Source organism: Argopecten irradians, chromosome 12 (assembly GCF_041381155.1).
Source record: "Argopecten irradians isolate NY chromosome 12, Ai_NY, whole genome shotgun sequence".
Classification (NCBI taxonomy): Eukaryota; Metazoa; Mollusca; class Bivalvia; order Pectinida; family Pectinidae; genus Argopecten; species Argopecten irradians.
The window spans coordinates 591,487-613,742 of record NC_091145.1 but is presented as its reverse complement, the minus strand read 5'-3'; the positions used below and the strand labels follow the sequence as shown (position 1 = coordinate 613,742).

At 37.0% G+C, this 22,256-nt stretch overlaps 2 protein-coding genes across 3 annotated transcripts in view; one reads left to right on the top strand and one right to left on the bottom strand.

Moving 5' to 3' along the window:
- Positions 1–4,120, top strand: part of LOC138336383 (beta-galactosidase-1-like protein 2) — a 40,772-nt gene extending 36,652 nt beyond the window's left edge. For both annotated transcript variants that reach the window (XM_069285860.1, XM_069285859.1), the window contains 2 exons: positions 1,821–1,937; positions 2,166–4,120. In XM_069285860.1, coding sequence (XP_069141961.1) covers positions 1,821–1,937; positions 2,166–2,288 — 240 coding nt within the window. In that variant the 3' untranslated portion in view covers positions 2,289–4,120. The remainder of the gene's footprint in view (positions 1–1,820; positions 1,938–2,165) is intronic.
- Positions 4,121–7,173: 3,053 nt separating this feature from the next.
- Positions 7,174–22,256, bottom strand: part of LOC138336519 (rho guanine nucleotide exchange factor 3-like) — a 31,315-nt gene continuing 16,232 nt past the window's right edge. Inside the window, exons 8-11 of the mRNA XM_069286026.1 lie at positions 21,274–21,375; positions 15,231–15,299; positions 13,396–13,585; positions 7,174–12,882 (exon numbers count right to left, since the gene is read on the bottom strand). Coding sequence (XP_069142127.1) covers positions 12,542–12,882; positions 13,396–13,585; positions 15,231–15,299; positions 21,274–21,375 — 702 coding nt within the window. The 3' untranslated portion in view covers positions 7,174–12,541. The remainder of the gene's footprint in view (positions 12,883–13,395; positions 13,586–15,230; positions 15,300–21,273; positions 21,376–22,256) is intronic.

Below are 22,256 nucleotides of genomic sequence, written 5' to 3'. Positions count from 1 at the left end.
GGTACCTACCCAGAGATACGTTCCTCTGTATGGAGGTAAGATAGCTAGGTACCTACCCAGAGATACGTTCCTCTGTATGGAGGTAAGATAGCTAGGAACCTACCCAGAGATACGTTCCTCTGTATGGAGGAGGTAAGATAGCTAGGTACCTACCCAGAGATACGTTCCTCTGTATGGAGGTAAGATAGCTAGGTACCTACCCAGAGATACGTTCCTCTGTATGGAGGTAAGATAGCTAGGTACCTACCCAGAGATACGTTCCTCTGTATGGAGGTAAGATAGCTAGGTACCTACCCAGAGATACGTTCCTCTGTATGGAGGTAAGATAGGTACCTACCCAGAGATACGTTCCTCTGTATGGAGAGAAGCTACTACCCTACTCCTTGTATGAGGTAAGATAGCTAGGTACCTACCCAGAGATACGTTCCTCTGTATGGAGGTAAGATAGCTAGGTACCTACCGAGATACGTTCCTCTGTATGGTAAGATAGCCCTACCCAGAGATACGTTCCTCTGTATGGAGGTAAGATAGCTAGGTACCTACCCAGAGATACGTTCCTCTGTATGAAGGTAAGATAGCTAGGTACCTACCCAGAGATACGTTCCTCTGTATGAAGGTAAGATAGCTAGGTACCTACCCAGAGATACGTTCCTCTGTATGAAGGTAAGATAGCTAGGTACCTACCCAGAGATACGTTCCTCTGTATGAAGGTAAGATAGCTAGGTACCTACCCAGAGATACGTTCCTCTGTATGAAGGTAAGATAGCTAGGTACCTACCCAGAGATACGTTCCTCTGTATGAAGGTAAGATAGCCAGGTACCTACCCAGAGATACGTTCCTCTGTATGAAGGTAAGATAGCCAGGAACCTACCAAGAGATACGTTCCTCTGTATGAAGGTAATATAACTAGGTACCTACCCAGAGATACGTTCCTCTGTATGAAGGTAATATAGCTAGGAACCTACCCAGAGATACGTTCCTCTGTATGAAGGTAAGATAGCTAGGTACCTACCCAGAGATACGTTCCTCTGTATGGAGGTAAGATAGCCAGGTACCTACCCAGAGATACGTTCCTCTGTATGAAGGTAATATAACTAGGTACCTACCCAGAGAGATACGTTCCTCTGTATGAAGGTAATATAGCTAGGTACCTACCCAGAGATACGTTCCTCTGTATGAAGGTAAAGTAAGATAGCCAGTACCTACCCAGAGATACGTTCCTTTGTAAGAAGGTAAGATAGCCAGGAACCTACCCAGAGATACGTTCCTCTGTACGTACCAGACCTACCAAGAGATACGTTCCTCTGTATGAAGTAATATAACTAGGTACCTACCCAGAGATACGTTCCTCTGTATGAAGGTAATATAGCTAGGAACCTACCCAGAGATACGTTCCTCTGTATGAAGGTAAGATAGCCAGGTACCTACCCAGAGATACGTTCCTCTGTATGAAGGTAAGATAGCTAGGTACCTACCCAGAGATACGTTCCTCTGTATGGAGGTAAGATAGCTAGGTACCTACCCAGAGATACGTTCCTCTGTATGAAGGTAAGATAGCTAGGTACCTACCCAGAGATACGTTCCTCTGTATGAAGGTAAGATAGCTATAAAAGACATGATCTACTTGTGTTGTGTTGAAGTGTTATCACTATTTTGACATCCCGATTTTGCCGCCAGATTTATCAGGTCAGCGTGTTTGATGTTTAAAAAAATGCATTTATTCGAACAGACACCTTAATTTCAATATAAATTTTATTTTATTCAATCCAATTCAATTCTTTTATTACCTTTCGGCTCATTCAAACACTGTGCTTTGCAGGGTTGGTCAAAGGGCATAGTGTTCCTAAATGGGTTCAACCTTGGCCGATTCTGGTATATCGGTCCCCAGCAAACACTGTACGTGCCAGCACCACTATTACGAAAGGGAGACAATCAGGTAAATATCCTATCGCCGTAAAAGTCTCACGATTATTACCAACATTTACGTACATTACATGAATTTTGATTGATGTTTTACAACAAAATAAAATATGTTCAAATATAGTAATTTATTAAAAATGTAACTAATCGTGAATACATCGATTTTTTTAACATTTCGGTTGGATTTTTTTGGTGAAAATATCATATATGATATGATTTTACCAGTCAGTTTAATTGTTTGCAGATTTTGATATTTGAACAAGAAGCATCTGGCATGTCTGTAGAATTTCTGGACGCCCCGATTTTGGATGAAAATGACGAGAGACATGTGGAGGATGCCAGCAAAGAATATCCGACTGGTTCATAAATATCTATGTTCGAGGCGGTGTAGAATGCTTAGAATTGATGACCCATAATTCGGTGCTATTGGCTGTTATTGTGATAGTAATCGTTAATGCAACTTTGAAAAAAAAAAATTTAAAAGACAACAATGCTGCAAAACCAATAAACATATACAATATAGACAGTATCATAAACATTAATCAACTCATTCACAAACGAGTTTTTAAAGAGAGAGAAAAACATAACAAGAGAGGATAGAGAATGTGAAATGAAAGTAGAGCGGCAATGAAATATGGCCGCTGAGTAGGCTTTCTGAATCTGGTTAGTCCAAAAGGTTACGCAGTATCTCTAGTTAACATGACGATTAATTCTACCAAATTTAAGAGCAATGTTCTACTTCCTCCCTTCATAATTTTACAATTAGAAAAAACGGACAGACAGATGGACAACCTGATAACTATAGGGCATCCGCATCTCGATGCGGGTCCCTAAAGTTTTGGTATTTTTCAAAATGGCGGCCATCATGGACGGCTAAAGACATGTATCAAAAGAGAATAGAGAATGATGTACAAATGTTATGTTTGTTGGTACTTACAGGAAACATTATATGGAAATAGAGAGGGATTCATGCCGGATGCCAAAACGAATGCCAACTGGATAGAGGCAAATTCCATGAAGCGCGTCAGAGCTTCATGTTGGATTTGCCTCTGTCCAGTTGGCATTCATTTTCGCTATGAATGCCAACTGAAAGACGTTCAATGCTTATATTTACATTTGGTTACAATTGTATGTTGAAATAACAAGGGATTTTGCATCTATTCCGTCTTTGCATATTACAGAGTTAGCTTCCTTGCGGGTAGGTATCGATTGTTACGTCATTATTTTGTGAGCCCAATTCACGCCACGTTCTCCGAAAAAGTATGACGTTACGCTCGCAAAATCATGACGTCACAATCCGTACCTACCCGCAAGTGCAGATAACTCTGTAATATGCAAATCCGGAATAATGAATTTCTCATTCGTTATCGTAACGGATGGAACAGCCATTTGAACAGCCGTTTTCAGTGATCGCTGGCAGGACAATTGTGACGTCACAATGATAAAAACGTCATAATAAACGATTGAAGTTCACAGTTTATATGACTGTCAACTGCACTTGAAAAGGTTACATAGTGGGACTGTAGTGAAAATGTAAATATTTAAGCATTGAACGTCTTTCAGTTTGCATTCATAGCAAATATGAATGCCAACTGGACAGAGGCAAATTCCAATCATGTTGGATTTGCCTCTGGCGAAAAAAAAAGATTAGTTAATGAGTTAGTATTACGTCAAAACAAACGGATCATCTGGGGAAACAGCGTGTTATTTCAGAGGTACAATGTATCATTATACCGCCATATTAATGTCACCCAAGTGTTATTCTGTTAATAGGTTTGGGAAGTTGTCCTTTTATATCAAAGCGCACACTATATTGTCAAGTCTTTTAATTGTTATGTAATTATTCTTACATCCGGATTTACCCGTCAAGCTGGACAATTGTCAGGTCTATCATATGAACAATTTTTATATTTTTTACGGTAGTTGGATTGTCAACGACCAAAGGGACAGGACATCCATCAACGAACATTCATTACATATTTCAAAGTTGGATTTCCAAAAAGTGAACTGTGAGAGTGAACATTATTCAAACTGGGGACTTATTTTAAAATATTGCATCGCCATCTACAGACATATAGAGTGTCTATATTGGATCACCAATACAAATGAACTTGATTTTATTTCTGTATAATGTGCCACAATTTTTAAAATATCAGAAACAAATCAATGTTTACAATACAATTAAGAAGTAAAAGCAAATTGGGATCTGTGTTTTTTGTCCTGCTAATTAACATGTAAGTTTAAATTAATTGTAAATGATGACGCAATTAATTATGTTATAGTGTTTACGTCATCTGAGACTGAAATTTATGTACATACATGTATACACTAGATATGCTCCGATTCTCCGCCATTGGCTGATACACTGTCACAAGGAGAGCTATATTTAGCAAATCGACTTGATGTTTTCATTTTTAGAAAGCATATTGACTTGATGTTTCCGTTTTAAGAACCACTGAGTCAATATTCCCTATTGTGGCGTCACTCCCAAGTCGATATTGCAAATATGACGTTACGATACCCTGACGTCGAGTTCTTCGTTAAGATGTATATATTCGAGCCATTCTCCATGCATTTTTATATTACTTTGCACAAAGCAAACATTAAAATTAATTATCACATCTAATATAAAAATTAATGACTTTTGTTTTTGGCCATATGGTGTTATATTGCCCTGTTATAATTTAAAATAATGACCTCAGGCTACGCCCTTGGTCATTATTTATTCTACTCGAGCGAAATAACACCATATGGACCTCAACAAAGATCCATAATTCATATATATGGACAATTATCTAATAACAACTCTCCTATTGCTATTGTGAAATCCATCAACTGATACCGTATTTGCATATTAGAGTTATCTGCCTTTGCAGGTAGGTATTGATTGGGACGTCACGTGTTTGCGAGCGTAGCGTCATACTTTTCGTAGAAAACGATGTGAATTGCGTCCACAAAATAATGACGTCACAATGGATACCTACTCGAAAGGTACGTAGCTAACTCTGTAACATGACGAAATATATTTCATTGTAAAATTTCCTGTTCAGTTCTTTCTACTGATGAGAATGATATTGTCTGTGCTGCCTCAGGATCAGTCTTTAGACCTTTATAGTTTAACATTAAATCATAGCAAAACTTAAAGTAAAATGTAAACTAAGTATTATCTTATCAAAGCGCGAAGTAGAAGTAGTCCAGTCTGGGACTAGGTTTGTATTCATATGTCATTGCAATTACGCTGATTTGAAACTCCCTTTCCATTGACTATATAGACAACATAAACAAGATGTTCTCAGAAGAGGCAAAAATTACGGCATTCCTTTTTTCGCTGTGTATTTCAAGGATTATACATGTGTAAGAAGTGACTAATGCTTGTGTGAGCTTAATAGACACAACTTTTTCATTAATACCTTTGTATTTCCTTATATATGAGATATATTTTTCCGACTGATGCTTTGAAAGCTGGTAAAAAGTCTTCCAAACTGAATTTTTTTTGAGGATCGATCAACTGGATCTCCTGATGCATGCACGTTGGATAGAGACGAGCAAAGTAAGATTTCCACCTTGATTTACAAGAGATGATACATTAGTATTTTAAGGTTGGACCCATTTTCTAATACTCGCCCCAAAATTGAAATAAGATTGTCAATAGATTTCCACGAAATTGAATCGAATGCGTTTTCAAAATCTACCAAGAGTATCATACCAGGAATATTCAAATCTTCTGCATAACACATAACATCATAAAGTGAATAATTATCCAATATAGCGCCCTGATAAAAAAACGGTCTGATTATACACATGTACATACCCGGCTTACTATTCCTTTCGGCCGGGTATGAAATGGTGCCTATGTGTCCTTGTGGAGCACTGCCTCAGAAAATCACTCGGGCACTATTTCTAATACTTTTTTGTACGTTTCCGAATATTGTATGTATACATGCATATATATCTAAAACAAACATAACGACCATTCTTAATATCTACTGTTTACCGCTAACAAGACGTCAAGTTCACAATTTGTAGATTTGTCATATAATTTTTTTCGAAAAAAACCTCATATTTATTTAAGTGAAAAAAAATGTCTCGCTGTGAATGGCACATCACGGCTTGTAGCGGTTGAAAGCCCGGCGCTCTACGGCGTGTTGCGTCTTATTACGGTCTTAGGTTGCAAGCAATATATGATGGGGTAGCATTGCTTTATCTGGTACATATTTGATACTTCATGGAGTATTTGTATTAATGAATAATAGAAATAGTCATTATCAAACACATTTTAACCATCATATTATACCAAAGCTATTATTACAAAAAAGCCTATTATAAATTGAGAATCATAACATAAAAAAAAGATCTGCGTAGAAACACTTTGCCGTATTAAACTGCTGTCTAATATTACTTAGCTGCTATATAATGCATTAAATATATGATAATGATATATTTATACCAAACCTAGCTCAGATTATTCTTTTCTTTTAATACATTTTATAATTAAGAAATTTTCGGCAATAGATATTGTTTCATTTCTGATTATTACCTGCTCCACAGAGCCCGTCATTACACTGTCATCTCCAGTAAGCCTTGGCGAACCGTGAAAAAAAAAGATCAAAACGTGCAAAACGTAGAAGACCTTATCAGATCGTAGCGGGCCTAGAGAGAACGTAGTGGTATCCTTGGTAGACCGTACGGTAACCGTAGTGTACCTTTAACCTCCGGGAGCAGTCATTTCCCCTATATCCACGGTCCACCACGTAATCCGTAAAAGACCGTGGCAAAACTTCACAAGACCTAGCTCAACTTGAATACAGATACAAAAATAGCCAAAATTCCACGGCGTACTACGTTTCGGGCAAATGGGGCTGCCGTGGTCGCCGGGAACATAGTGTAAACCTAGCATTATCTAGAACGAATATTCCTTTCGGCCGGGTATAAAATGGTGCCTTTGTGTCCTTGTGGAGCACTGCCTCAGAAAATCACTCGGGCACTATTTCTAATACTTTTTTGTACGTTTCCGAATATTGTATGTATACATGCATATATGTCTAAAACAAACATAACGACCATTCGTAATATCTACTGTTTACCGCTAACAAGACGTCAAGTTCACAATTTGTAGATTTGTCATATAATTTTTTTCGAAAAAAAACTCATATTTATGTATGTGAAAAAAATGTCTCGCATGTGAATGTGATATTTCATATGGTTCAGTTTAATTGCCTAGTAGGTAAGCGATATAAAACAAATACAATAAAATGCATACAAACGTTTTAATAATGGTTTGCATAATCATTACTTTGCTCCATTAGCAGTGATAGGCACCAATTGTAGCTCTAAAGACGACAAAGGTCTTTTGAGCTACGATATTGCAGCTGTAACTGACACAATGAACTCTCCTACATATTTTCAAAAAAAATCTACAGTGAACCCATCAGAGCATGGACATTTATTATTTTTTCATACTTTTCAGAGTGATGCCTGCTTCCTCTGTCACAACTAATTTAGAAACCTCGCATCCATTAAGATAATCCTCCAAATTAAAATTGTTAACTTCTATAATACTATACATTGTGAATCATTGATGGAACTTAAGTAAAATATCATTTTGGTTTGTATTAATGTCACCTTTCTCCTTTTCTAATTTCTAATTTCTATTTTCAAGATTAAACAAGAATGAGAAACAAGAAAGACTTCTCCCCCTCTTCAATTCATTTTGCTCGCAACTAAACAACACTCCCCTTCACTTTTTGAATGCGTAATGATTTTAGTTTTTTTTCCCCTTCTTTTCTTCCAATTGAACCTGATCAGGGGCTGTACTGTCTTATTATTTTCTTATTTCATCTAGAACGTTATTTTTTCTTATAAAAAATCTTTTTCCAAAAATAAGGTTTCTAAAAAAAGTTGGTCATTGATAAAGAACTGAATAGCCCTATTTGTATGTCCAAAAGAGAGTCTAAATTATATACAGGCAGGGCATATTGTGACTGTTACTCAGTGTTTTTGATTTCAAGTTTAGACTACATTGATATATTCAGGATCTAATAACAAGGCATAGCTTATTTCCCATAGACTCCTATCTCATAACAATATCAGAATGATCCGAATGCTTGCTAGGCTCTATACTTATTTGTAACAAGTTTACAGATAATAGAAATAATCTAATCTAGCCTGTTTGATTGGATTATTTCTACGTCACGTGTATCTCCTACTGTCAAGTTGATGTTACCTGTAAATATCAAGATATAGGCATCAATTGTTTCAAGACATTTTCCCTAGCAGCTGATATGTGTCATCGTAACCTGAGGATGAAGTACTAAATTATCAACAAATGGTGATTTGTTGCACTTTTGCCCCTGATTGAAATATCAAAATGAAATCTTGATGCAGGTTTTTAACACAGGGATCTGAGAATTAGTTACAATATAATTATGGACCCACCAGAGTGCCCTAATACCATTTTTAGACATTTTAGAGGTCTAGATCAAAAGTCGGTAAAAATCATACTCTACAAAGTACTATATACGTAAAGGGTGGAAAGCTCCCCAACTCAAAACTTCTAGCCCACCAAGCTTTAGCAACTGAAAAAAATATTCTAGCATGTCTTCAAAAATACGGTAATGGGGCTGAGTGACAGCACTTTGCGTAGTTATGTAGGAATATTTTTAAAAGGAAAATTATCACTCTTTCCAACGATAGTAACCCTTTTTATGAAGACCTGCTAGAAATGTGTTTTTTAGCTGCTTAAGCTATGTGGGCTAGAAGTTTTGATTTAGGGAGCTTTCCATCCTATACCTAATAGTACCATGTACAGTATGATATTTACCAATTTTTGATCTAAACCTCTAAAACGTCTAAAAATGGTCTAAGGGCACTCTGTTGGGTCCATAATTATATTGTAACTAATTCTCAGATCCCTGTAGTTTTAAATACTATAAATGTGGAAATTTTCACGAGGGGGAAATTGATGATAATTACGTGAAGGCTGCTTGATAGCGAAAATTTCCCCCACGCGTAATATTTTGTACATATATGTAGAGCTGAAACTAATATTCGAATATTCGCGAATGAATATTTATTAACGAATATTCGAATAGTAAAATAGTATTCGAATATTCGATAAATATTACCTCCCTTCCGGTATCCTTTATGACGCATTATCAATTCGTTATTCACATGTGAAAATCGTATGTTTTCCTTTCGTTTGACTCGTCAGTTTAGCAAAGTTATTGATCAGATAAATATTGGTAAAAGCGTTCAATCATGATTTAATTCACGGAAAATCGGCCGACTGAAGCGTGGTTGTTTACAATCGCAACGCAATGGCGGACTCATTTTTGCTATGATTTTCTACGGGACGATTATCGAGAAAATAATAGTTAAATCGTCAAAAATAATGAAATATCAAACAATAAGTTAATTATATTATTTAAATATTATGCAGGTGCAAAAAAATGTTCGTAGACAGTGTAAAAACGATCTTCTGACTGACTGCTAACTTCCACACGTGTTACACATACATGTATGTCGGTCTTTCCTAGCATTCTGTCAAACAATTTTGCTATGTTTTAACTAAATAATCAGCAATCCATTTTATGCATGTAAAATAAAGGTAATTTAGTTCATAATACCGATGTTATAAACATCACACTGATGTAAAACATCGTTTAATCGATCTCTGCAACGACATGCAACTGCTCCATACAGAAAGGATGAAGCCCATATTTACTTCCGGTACAGTAGCGAGTGGGAAATTTGAATGAGTATAAGGAGAGTTTGGGAGTTTCAAAGATCTTTGACATTAAGGTCTGAATATTCGAATACTATTCGAATACATCAAACGAATATTCCAATACCAAAATCTGCTATTCGTTTCAGATCTACATATATGAACAGCATTCAACAACAGGCACCAAAACCTAAATCTGATTATTTTGTCGGCCCTTTGGGCTTTTTGAAATTCTCCTAATCCAGCTTTTTTTCCATTAAATTGATTGTTCATACCCCTACCAACACATGTAATGCTATAATGATGTCGAAATTATAGGGAACGGTATTTCAACACTTCAAAGCCTTAACTTGGTGATTTCAGCCCATTAGGCCTCTTGAAATTCTCAAAATCCAGCATTTCATTCCCTTAAAATGATTGTTCATACCAATCACAACACTTAATATCCTAAATCAGTGTAGAAATTAATGTCTGTTGTGACAGATAACAGTATTTCAACACTAGCACCAAAACATTAACCTCGGATATCCGACGCCAACGCTAACGCCAGAGTGATTCCATAAGCCCCTTCACTTCAAGAGGTGAGCTAATAAATGACTGTACATACAACTAATTAAAATTAGACTTGTAATTCCGTTCCACTACGATGCTCTATCATACACTTAAATACAAAACCTAACAACTCCCCGTTAAGGGTCACCTCAGCATGACCCCTTTGGTTTAATAGTCAATCAGTGTCTTGCCTGCGAAAATGTGGTTGATTCTCTCGAAAGTATAACCCGCTAACAGTATGTCTCAAGATGTTCCGATTCTAGGCCAGGGGTCATGCTGAGGTGACCCCTAATGGAGCGTTGTTAGATCTTGTATTGGAGCGTTACTCAGAGCATCGTAGTGGAGTGGAATATTAATTACAAGTGCAATTTTAAGTAGCTTGACTGTACATAGTAGGTACATGAGGATATACATGCCATGACTCAACATCACATGAACAACTGTACAGAGAAGATACATGGTACACCTTTACTCAAGACTAGATTACATGCTAAAACTTGGGTAGTAAAAATTCACAGCACCAATCAAAGAAAAATACATCAACATCATAAAATAACTTATTATAAAACCTTCTAATAGTCGGCTAATATGTGGTATTTATATGTACAGATAATCTCATCTTCAAGGCTTTCTTTTATAGAACATGTAAATGTCTGGGCTAATGCGATATATGGCTATTAAATACTGTATTTGACCCAATCAGAGCTCGAGCCCATGGTGGTAAAAAAAAAAAATGAAAACTGCAGGAATGCCAAATAGGATAAAATTTGGCCTTATTTTTCACAAATTCATTGCACAGATCTATAGTAAGAAATTACAAAACGAAATCCAAAACAGTTTTCATAGTTTAAATCTGTATTTAAGTCAACATAAGTAAAATTGAGATCTCAAAAAGAAGGAGAAGAGCTTATTGGGTCAAATACTGTACAATTATTGGAATTAAAACGTTTGACTAATTACAAAACAATTGATCACACAGCTATTACAATAATAGAGAAATATTCCAAAATTATATGCAATATAAAACAACCATGAGATATTTAACAAACATACATAAATTAAACTAGAAATGTGTTTAATACTAAATAGAATCTTATATAGTGGACAGGGATAAGTGGACTTGACAGATCTATTTTTTCCATACTTTGAAGAAATCATGATGAAATTTCCATTGCTTTCCAGTTTTTTCATCAAGTAATTATCAAAGGAATGTGGTTATGCGTCATGTACTGATGACGTCATGTAATTGTGTAGTCGTCTTACATCCCCATCCCTGTAGTGTGTAAAATAGAGTTATAATCTTTTCCCTAGCAACCACAGGATATGCCTGTGATATCCCTGTGAAGTATGGTAGAAATAAATGTCCCTGCCTCCATGCAACGAAGTAGAAACAACAATGATGGGTCAATCACCTATAATCCTGTATGTCCCAAATTCCATGTAGGGTTATATCAGGCTGACTTAATATCCAAACAATTTTTCCACTTTTCCCTTTGAAACTGATTTGCTCTCTATCTCATAATGTTGACAAACACTATTATCAAGACATACAGCAATTATAATCATAACAAAACATTAACAATTAAAACAGATGTATCTTCACAATTCATCGTTAAAACACTTAACACTTTCTTACAACCCATGATTACAATCAAGATAAAGTTAAAACAAAATGTACTGCGATTTATAAAGAGTCAATTGCTGCTCTGAGCTTAGGCGGGAAAAAAAAAAGACCCGACCGGCTCTAATTTTTGACCCCCGACCCTATCCCCCCCCTCCCTCCCACTTTTCCACATATTTTAAACCATTTTTTTTTTTTTTGTTTAAATTGAGATTTTGATCTCAGACTCCGGTTCCGGCCATAACTTTAGAGTGAAAGACACTAAAAAAATATATATATCCCAATGTAACCCTAAACAGACATATTTTTTTTTTGGCCTAAGGCTATCTTTTGATTTGATCAGAGTTAGAAATCTGAAGTAAAAATGTTGTCTGGCCTTACTGCACAAAAAGCTAATTCCCCGAGCCACTTGGTTTAGAGTCAGTTCTTGAATCAAACAAACAATTATTACCAGGGACATTCAAACATAACAAGTCACTGCACTATAACATAAACAACTGTCTTCAACAAAAACTAATATCACAAACAACACAGATCTGACCCTGAAGAGAATGCGTACCAGAAAATAATCAGCATGGCTAATTCAGTCCTTTCTCTCTATCTCCACAAGTTTTGTCCACATTAATTGAGATTGCTGTAGCACTAGTTAAAAGATGGCAAATGATAAGTCCACACATATCAGCTAGTACTGTGTATATTAATTTGTCATCACTGTACGCGTTGATCATGATGATGAAGATGTTGTTGAATCTGATAATGAAGTTGTTAATGCCAAATCAGATGATGATGTCGTTTTTGAAGCAGATGTATTTCTTGATAAGCTTGACATTGAAGTTGTTGCTTCCAAATCAGAATATGATGATGAAGTTTCAGTGGTCTGTGTTGTCGCTGTGTGAGACGATGTTGATGGCCGCTCTTCTCCATCCCCCTCCCCACGTCTCACACTGTCCAGGGTTTTCTGTATGGACTGAAGCCATTGGCGCTTGTCATGTTCATCTGTTGCTATCAGGGTGTGTGACTGGCCTCTGTTGGAATCTTGGAAAGACACCCGAAACAAGTTCTTTGCTGAAATGAAACATAAATTTTTCATTATTATTTAGGAGTGAAAACAATAAAATAAGTCTAATAAGTAATATCTAATTTCAAATATTTCAGTTAAACTGAACTATCCAAGCATATAATCAAATTTAGTTGCATACTGCCTAAACAATATATTGTTAATTGACGCTTTGTTTACTCATTGCCAGTGAGACTATACTGGTAGACTAATGGGGATTTCAACACAATGTTTTTGCAATCAAATAATCAATCCTACCTTGTGTAATTCCAAGTGTCATCATTAAAATCTATTGTAAATCTGATATGTATTTAGATCTAATTATGTCAAGATATTTAGCTGAAATTCGTCTGAGAAAAAATTTGGAATCTAACAAAACATTTGACTCATCCAATATAGTTGGTTCAAGCATGCGTGACCCAAGTGAGTTTTACTGAATAAAGGTTATCGCAGACAGGATTCATCATCTTATTTTTTCTTTTACTTTAAAATCTTCTCATATTCAAACAGATCAATCTTACCTTTGCTTGTCTGGCCTGAGCCAAAGGCACTGCGGAAGGATCCCATCTTGACTTCTCCATCCTTGAGATCTGTGAGGATGAGCTCATCTACAGGGATGGGTTGTCTGTAGACCTGGAAGCCCTGATGTCCATTATGGTTCACCATACGTGTCACTACCAGCACCTTGTCAAACAGGAAAATGTACAGCTTCTGTAATATAAACAAAAAATCTTAATGATTCTGGAAAACAAGCTAAACTGGTATAGAACAAGAAAGTATGGTAAACTTCTCATATCAAACAGATCATCAACTTCTCAAGTCATTAAAGACAATTAACCTCACATCAAATTCAAGCAAAGATATTTGCCAGGGGTTTTACTCTCGTAAGGAGATGTCTTGCAATAAAGGATTCAATTTCTGGATACCTTCTATTGGATTTCTTCACAATCAAGAATAGTCTTGATATCATTTTGATAATAGATTAGAACAATAACTATCAAAATTAAAAGTATATGTTTTCTTCCCATTTCTTTGTTTCTATTTATAAAACATTACTAGGAATGTCTTATCACACCTGAGTGCCCTTCACCAACATGTAAACCATGACATGAAAAACATGAAGTTTTAAATGTTTACACAGATATGTTCAGTAATTCTGTGTTATAATCCCTGACAACAATATCTTTCAATTCTCTCAAAACTTAAGAATGATAACATTTTTCTATGAAACTGTTTTCTGTATATTAATTCCGATTTAAAGATGCTCCACCGCTGACAATTGGTATTTTTTCACTATCAAAAACAGGAGCAGACGATTTAGTATTTTTCTTCAGTTGCAAAAGTTATTTACTTTACACCATTACCACCACTGAAAAGTTTGAGCTTCTAATTTTACTTTAAGTTAAAAATATGGAAAATAATTAATTGCATCCCGAAAAAATTCTGTGTCACTAAATCCTATATGGAATTAAGTACTAATTACGCATGCAGCAATACCGAAATGAATTGTTATATATTGGTTTATTCTGTTAATTAGACATATCTACACGATTAAACATCAATCATTGTTCAAATGATGAATATCATTTATGCTCTGTCGGTGGTGGAGCATCTTTAATATATATCACACAATCACTTTAGCGATATGCATGTTCACTTGTGGTATTGACCGCAGGGTGCTCTGTCGTTTTGATTAACCTCTTTAATAGGGCTGGATCAATATATCAATATACCGAAACGTATCGGTTTTTCGCAGCGTATCGAATATCGATATGCAAACATGCTGTATATCGCTGTATCGTTCTAACCAATCAACCTAGTGTTTTCGTTCGCTATCAATAGAAATAGGAAATTCCAACAAAATTTATTCTAAAACATCATTTAAGTTACAGCATTTCAATCAAAAGGAAGTGTTTAAAGCATCTGCCTCACCTAGATGCATTAGAAATGACTTTACATAACTAAGCAAACGAATTGACAGTAATTTATTTACACAGATGATACAACGAATCAAATGTTCGGTAGGTTTTATCCAGGTTATAGAATGTTTTATCAAAATTGTCTTTTATTGTCACAGTATTCAAAACACAATGGTCAACTTAATTTGAAAAAGAAGTCCACTGTATCGTCAATATGAATCGTGTATTGTTTCAGTGTATTGTCAATACGTATCGTATCGCTTTAGACATTCCAATAACCAGCCCTACTCTTTAACGCCTTTAATTTCCTTAGAATAATATGTATTTAGTTTTCCTTCAAATACCAATAAGAGTCCTGGTACTATTTCCACTATTTTTAAAAACTAGCACAGATACTTTATCGAAGTACCCGGTATGAATTGGTTGTAAAGACTTACACTATTCTTGTTGTTTTTCAGGATTCCATTACACACCAACATGGAAGACTGCTCCAGAGCTTCACACTTCTGCAAACAACAAATAAATCAATTACAATACCACTTTGTTGGATACATATATATTAATATTTACAAAACTTGCCACTTCTACTATATAAACTAAGCAAACCAAAGTGAAACATATGAAAGTGAAACAAATGATCGTATAAATGACACCCAAAATGTGACCATTATATCTGATGTCACTAATATATGTTGACATGGTAATCAAAATAGCTGTTCCATCTTGTGGAGTATCTTGTCATTGATAAACGGTTTACTTGGTAAACTTTAAACAATTTTAATGCAGAGACTATTAAAATGAGTGAATAATGAAAATATATGCATTAAACTATATTCCTATGGAATCTATAATCTATATGTATATATAGATGACATCTTTATATATAGTGGACGAGTGGTAATGTGTCTGAACATTTTCACCAGGTAGAGGACTAGAGGTAATGTGTCTGAACATTTTCACCAGGTAGAGGACTAGTGGTAATGTGTCTGAACATTTTCACCAGGTAGAGGACTAGTGGTAATGTGTCTGAACATTTTCACCAGGTAGAGGACTAGTGGTAATGTGTCTGAACATTTTCACCAGGTAGAGGACTAGAGGTAATGTGTCTGAACATTTTCACCAGGTAGAGGACTAGTGGTAATGTGTCTGAACATTTTCACCAGGTAGAGGACTAGTGGTAATACGTCTGAACATTTTCACCAGGTAGAGGACTAGTGGTAATGTGTCTGAACATTTTCACCAGGTAGAGGACTAGTGGTAATGTGTCTGAACATTTTCACCAGGTAGAGGACTAGTGGTAATGTGTCTGAACATTTTCACCAGGTAGAGGACTAGTGGTAATGTGTCTGAACATTTTCACCAGGTAGAGGACTAGTGGTAATGTGTCTGAACATTTTCACCAGGTAGAGGACTAGTGGTAATGTGTCTGAACATTTTCACCAGGTAGAGGACTAGTGGTAATGTGTCTGAACATTTTCACCAGGTAGAGGACTAGTGGTAATGTGTCTGAACATTTTCACCAGGTAGAGGACTAGTGGTAATGTGTCTGAACATTTTCACCAGGTAGAGGACTAGTGGTAATGTGTCTGAACATTTTCACCAGGTAGAGGACTAGAGGTAATGTGTCTGAACATTTTCACCAGGTAGAGGACGAGTGGTAATGTGTCTGAACATTTTCACCAGGTAGAGGACTAGTGGTAATGTGTCTGAACATTTTCACCAGGTAGAGGACTAGTGGTAATGTGTCTGAACATTTTCACCAGGTAGAGGACTAGAGGTAATGTGTCTGAACATTTTCACCAGGTAGAGGACTAGAGGTAATGTGTCTGAACATTTTCACCAGGTAGAGGACTAGTGGTAATGTGTCTGAACATTTTCACCAGGTAGAGGACTAGTGGTAATGTGTCTGAACATTTTCACCAGGTAGAGGACTAGTGGTAATGTGTCTGAACATTTTCACCAGGTAGAGGACTAGTGGTAATGTGTCTGAACATTTTCACCAGGTAGAGGACTAGTGGTAATGTGTCTGAACATTTTCACCAGGTAGAGGACTAGAGGTAATGTGTCTGAACATTTTCACCAGGTAGAGGACTAGTGGTAATGTGTCTGAACATTTTCACCAGGTAGAGGACTAGTGGTAATGTGTCTGAACATTTTCACCAGGTAGGGACTAGTGGTAATGTGTCTGAACATTTTTCACCAGGTAGAGGACTAGGGGTAATGTGTCTGAACATTTTCACCAGGTAGAGGACTAGATGTAATGTGTCTGAACATTTTCACCACGTAGAGGACTAGTGGTAATGTGTCTGAACATTTTCACCAGGTAGAGGACTAGTGGTAATGTGTCTGAACATTTTCACCAGGTAGAGGACTAGTGGTAATGTGTCTGAACATTTTCACCAGGTAGAGGACTAGTGGTAATGTGTCTGAACATTTTCACCAGGTAGGACTAGTGGTAATGTGTCTGAACATTTTCACCAGGTAGAGGACTAGGGGTAATGTGTCTGAACATTTTCACCAGGTAGAGGACTAGATGTAATGTGTCTGAACATTTTCACCACGTAGAGGACTAGTGGTAATGTGTCTGAACATTTTCACCAGGTAGAGGACTAGTGGTAATGTGTCTGAACATTTTCACCAGGTAGAGGACTAGTGGTAATACTCTGAACATTTTCACCAGTAGAGGACTAGTGGTAATACGTTCTCTGAACATTTTCACCAGGTAGAGGACTAGTGGTAATGTGTCTGAACATTTTCACCAGGTAGAGGACTAGTGGTAATGTGTCTGAACATTTTCACCAGGTAGAGGACTAGTGGTAATGTGTCTGAACATTTTCACCAGGGTAGAGGACTAGTGGTAATGTGTCTGAACATTTTCACCAGGTAGAGGACTAGTGGTAATGTGTCTGAACATTTTCACCAGGTAGAGGACTAGTGGTAATGTGTCATGAACATTTTCACCAGGTAGAGGACTAGTGGTAATGTGTCTGAACATTTTCACCAGGTAGAGGACTAGAGGTAATGTGTCTGAACATTTTCACCAGGTAGAGGACTAGAGGTAATGTGTCTGAACATTTTCACCAGGTAGAGGACGAGTGGTAATGTGTCTGAACATTTTCACCAGGTAGAGGACTAGTGGTAATGTGTCTGAACATTTTCACCAGGTAGAGGACTAGTGGTAATGTGTCTGAACATTTTCACCAGGTAGAGGACTAGTGGTAATGTGTCTGAACATTTTCACCAGGTAGAGGACTAGTGGTAATGTGTCTGAACATTTTCACCAGGTAGAGGACTAGAGGTAATGTGTCTGAACATTTTCACCAGGTAGAGGACTAGTGGTAATGTGTCTGAACATTTTCACCAGGTAGAGGACTAGTGGTAAATGTGTCTGAACATTTTCACCAGGTAGAGGACTAGTGGTAATGTGTCTGAACATTTTCACCAGGTAGAGGACTAGATGGTAATGTGTCTGAACATTTTCACCAGGTAGAGGACTAGAGGGTAATGTGTCTGAACATTTTCACCAGGTAGAGGAACTAGTGGTAATGTGTCTGAACATTTTCACCAGGTAGAGGACTAGTGGTAATGTGTCTGAACATTTTCACCAGGTAGAGGACTAGTGGTAATGTGTCTGAACATTTTCACCAGGTAGAGGACTAGTGGTGTCTGAATTTTCCCAGTAGTAATGTGTCTGAACATTTTCACCAGGTAGAGGGACTAGTGTAAATGGTCTGAACATTTTCAAGGTAGAGGACTAGTGGTAATGTGTCTGAACATTTTCACCAGGTAGAGGACTAGATGGTAATGTGTCTGAACATTTTCACCAGGTAGAGGACTAGTGGTAATGTGTCACCAGGTGAACATTTGTCACATTTTCACCAGGTAGAGGACTAGTGGTAATGTGTCTGAACATTTTCACCAGGTAGAGGACTACCAGTGGTAATGTGTCTGAACATTTTCACCAGGTAGAGGACTAGTGGTAATGTGTCTGAACATTTTCACCAGGTAGAGGACTAGTGGTAATGTGTCTGAACATTTTCACCAGGTAGAGGACTAGTGGTAATGTGTCTGAACATTTTCACCAGGTAGAGGACTAGTAGTGGTAATGTGTCTGAACATTTTCACCAGGTAGAGGGACTAGTGGTAATGTGTCTGAACATTTTCACCAGGTAGAGGACTAGTGGTAATGTGTCTGAACATTTTCACCAGGTAGAGGACTAGTGGTAATGTGTCTGAACATTTTCACCAGGTAGAGGACTAGTGGTAATGTGTCTGAACATTTTTTCACCAGGTAGAGGACTAGTGGGTAATGTGTCTGAACATTTTCACCAGGTAGAGGACTAGTGGTAATGTGTCTGAACATTTTCACCAGGTAGAGGACTAGTGGTAATGTGTCTGAACATTTTCACCAGGTAGAGGACTAGAGGTAATGTGTCTGAACATTTTCACCAGGTAGAGGACTAGTGGTAATGTGTCTGAACATTTTCACCAGGTAGAGAGGACTAGTGGTAATGTGTCTGAACATTTTCACCAGGTAGAGGACTAGGGTAATGTGTCTGAACATTTTCACCAGGTAGAGGACTAGAGGTAATGTGAACATTTTCTAGAGGACTAGAGGTAATGTGTCTGAACACCAGGTAGAGGACTAGTGGTAATGTGTCTGAACATTTTCACCAGGTAGAGGACTAGTGGTAATGTGTCTGAACATTTTCACCAGGTAGAGGACTAGTGGTAATGTGTCTGAACATTTTCACCAGGTAGAGGACTAGTGGTAATGTGTCTGAACATTTTCACCAGGTAGAGGACTAGAGGTAATGTGTCTGAACATTTTCACCAGGTAGAGGACTAGTGGTAATGTGTCTGAACATTTTCACCAGGTAGAGGACTAGTGGTAATGTGTCTGAACATTTTCACCAGGTAGAGGACTAGTGGTAATGTGTCTGAACATTTTCACCAGGTAGAGGACTAGTGGTAATGTGTCTGAACATTTTCACCAGGTAGAGGACTAGTGGTAATGTGTCTGAACATTTTCACCAGGTAGAGGACTAGTGGTAATGTGTCTGAACATTTTCACCAGGTAGAGGACTAGTGGTAATGTGTCTGAACATTTTCACCAGGTAGAGGACTAGTGGTAATGTGTCTGAACATTTTCACCAGGTAGAGGACTAGTGGTAATGTGTCTGAACATTTTCACCAGGTAGAGGACTAGTGGTAATGTGTCTGAACATTTTCACCAGGTAGAGGACTAGTGGTAATGTGTCTGAACATTTTCACCAGGTAGAGGACTAGTGGTAATGTGTCTGAACATTTTCACCAGGTAGAGGACTAGTGGTAATGTGTCTGAACATTTTCACCAGGTAGAGGACTAGTGGTAATGTGTCTGAACATTTTCACCAGGTAGAGGACTAGTGGTAATGTGTCTGAACATTTTCACCAGGTAGAGGACTAGTGGTAATGTGTCTGAACATTTTCACCAGGTAGAGGACTAGTGGTAATGTGTCTGAACATTTTCACCAGGTAGAGGACTAGTGGTAATGTGTCTGAACATTTTCACCAGGTAGAGGACTAGTGGTAATGTGTCTGAACATTTTCACCAGGTAGAGGACTAGTGGTAATGTGTCTGAACATTTTCACCAGGTAGAGGACTAGTGGTAATGTGTCTGAACATTTTCACCAGGTAGAGGACTAGTGGTAATGTGTCTGAACATTTTCACCAGGTAGAGGACTAGTGGTAATGTGTCTGAACATTTTCACCAGGTAGAGGACTAGTGGTAATGTGTCTGAACATTTTCACCAGGTAGAGGACTAGTGGTAATGTGTCTGAACATTTTCACCAGGTAGAGGACTAGAGGTAATGTGTCTGAACATTTTCACCAGGTAGAGGACTAGTGGTAATGTGTCTGAAACATTTTCACCAGGTAGAGGACTAGTGGTAATGTGTCTGAACATTTTCACCAGGTAGAGGACTAGTGGTAATGTGTCTGAACATTTTCACCAGGTAGAGGACTAGTGGTAATGTGTCTGAACATTTTCACCAGGTAGAGGACTAGAGGTAATGTGTCTGAACATTTTCACCAGGTAGAGGACTAGAGGTAATGTGTCTGAACATTTTCACCAGGTAGAGGACTACAGGTAATGTGTCTGAACATTTTCACCAGGTAGAGGATTAGAGGTAATGTGTCTGAACATTTTCACGAGCCGACAGTGGTTAATATCAAACATATACATTATCACATATCACAGACGTAGGATAAAATTATTTAAAAGGAATCAGTCAATTATATTTTTTTCAGATAGTCCACCATGTTTTTGTTAATGTATAGATGTTAAAAAGTATATCTTATTCTATATTTGTACACAGAAAGATAGCTGCATGATTTGTTAAAGTCACAAAATACAGGCAATGCATACATTTATTTCATCATAAACTTGAATCAAAGTTACATTGTCAAGTTGTTTGATATAACACTAAAGATGTACCTCTTCGTCAAACAGAAAGGAGATCTGACACCTGTAGTAGCGGCATTTGGCCTCGCCTGTCATCTTGTCTGCTTCTGCTATCACACTCTCAGACAGCTTGATCTGTAACATATGTGTTTATAAGTCATAAAGTTTGTGGTTTTAATGTTAGTAATTAAAAATGTATGTTACAAACTAGAAATATGTCTGTTCGACATCAAGTGTATGCAAACTATACTTCCTAAAACCTTAATTTCCAGTTCAATATGCATCTATATATAAGGCCCCTGCTCTAAGATATTTTGCAAGTAACAAATAATCATATCGGAATCGTGAAAATATTATATGATTGAAAACGAAAGTAGAACTTTCTAACCATCAATATGTGATGTATATAGTGCATGTATAGTCTACAGCTTTGTATAATAAACAGCACATATATAATTATAAATAACGGTGTAAATGTATTTGGTTGGCACAAATAATAATTAGCTGTACTGTATTTGACCCAATAAGCGCCCAGGGCGCTTAAAAAATTGATAAAAATGAAAAGGTGCTAATAAGTCAAAATTATTGCAAATTTATACCATTTTACGTAGTTTTGGTCCTTATTTGTGCCTGGGCAATTAAAATTGAGGCCTCAAAAAGAGGGAGAGGCGCTTATAGGGACATGGGCGCTAATTGGGTCGAATACGGTATCTGTTTCCACTCTTTCTTTTATTGACTATATAAACCTAATTTGCTTTGTATTGTTCTGGAAGATGCTATCAGTTGAGAATATTGTGAAGGTACTGATACAAGATTCGCTTGAAATTTACAAAGAAGTTGGTTTTCAGAGATAGAATTTGGGAGAGTTATATAAATATTTTATAAATTTACCCTTCTGTACCGGTGACTACGTACTGTTATATATCAATAACAACAAGAATTCCACGGAAGTGGATGTGTCGCCTGCACAGCAACACAAAAATTACTAATTGTGAAGTTATTAAGTCCTGTAACTC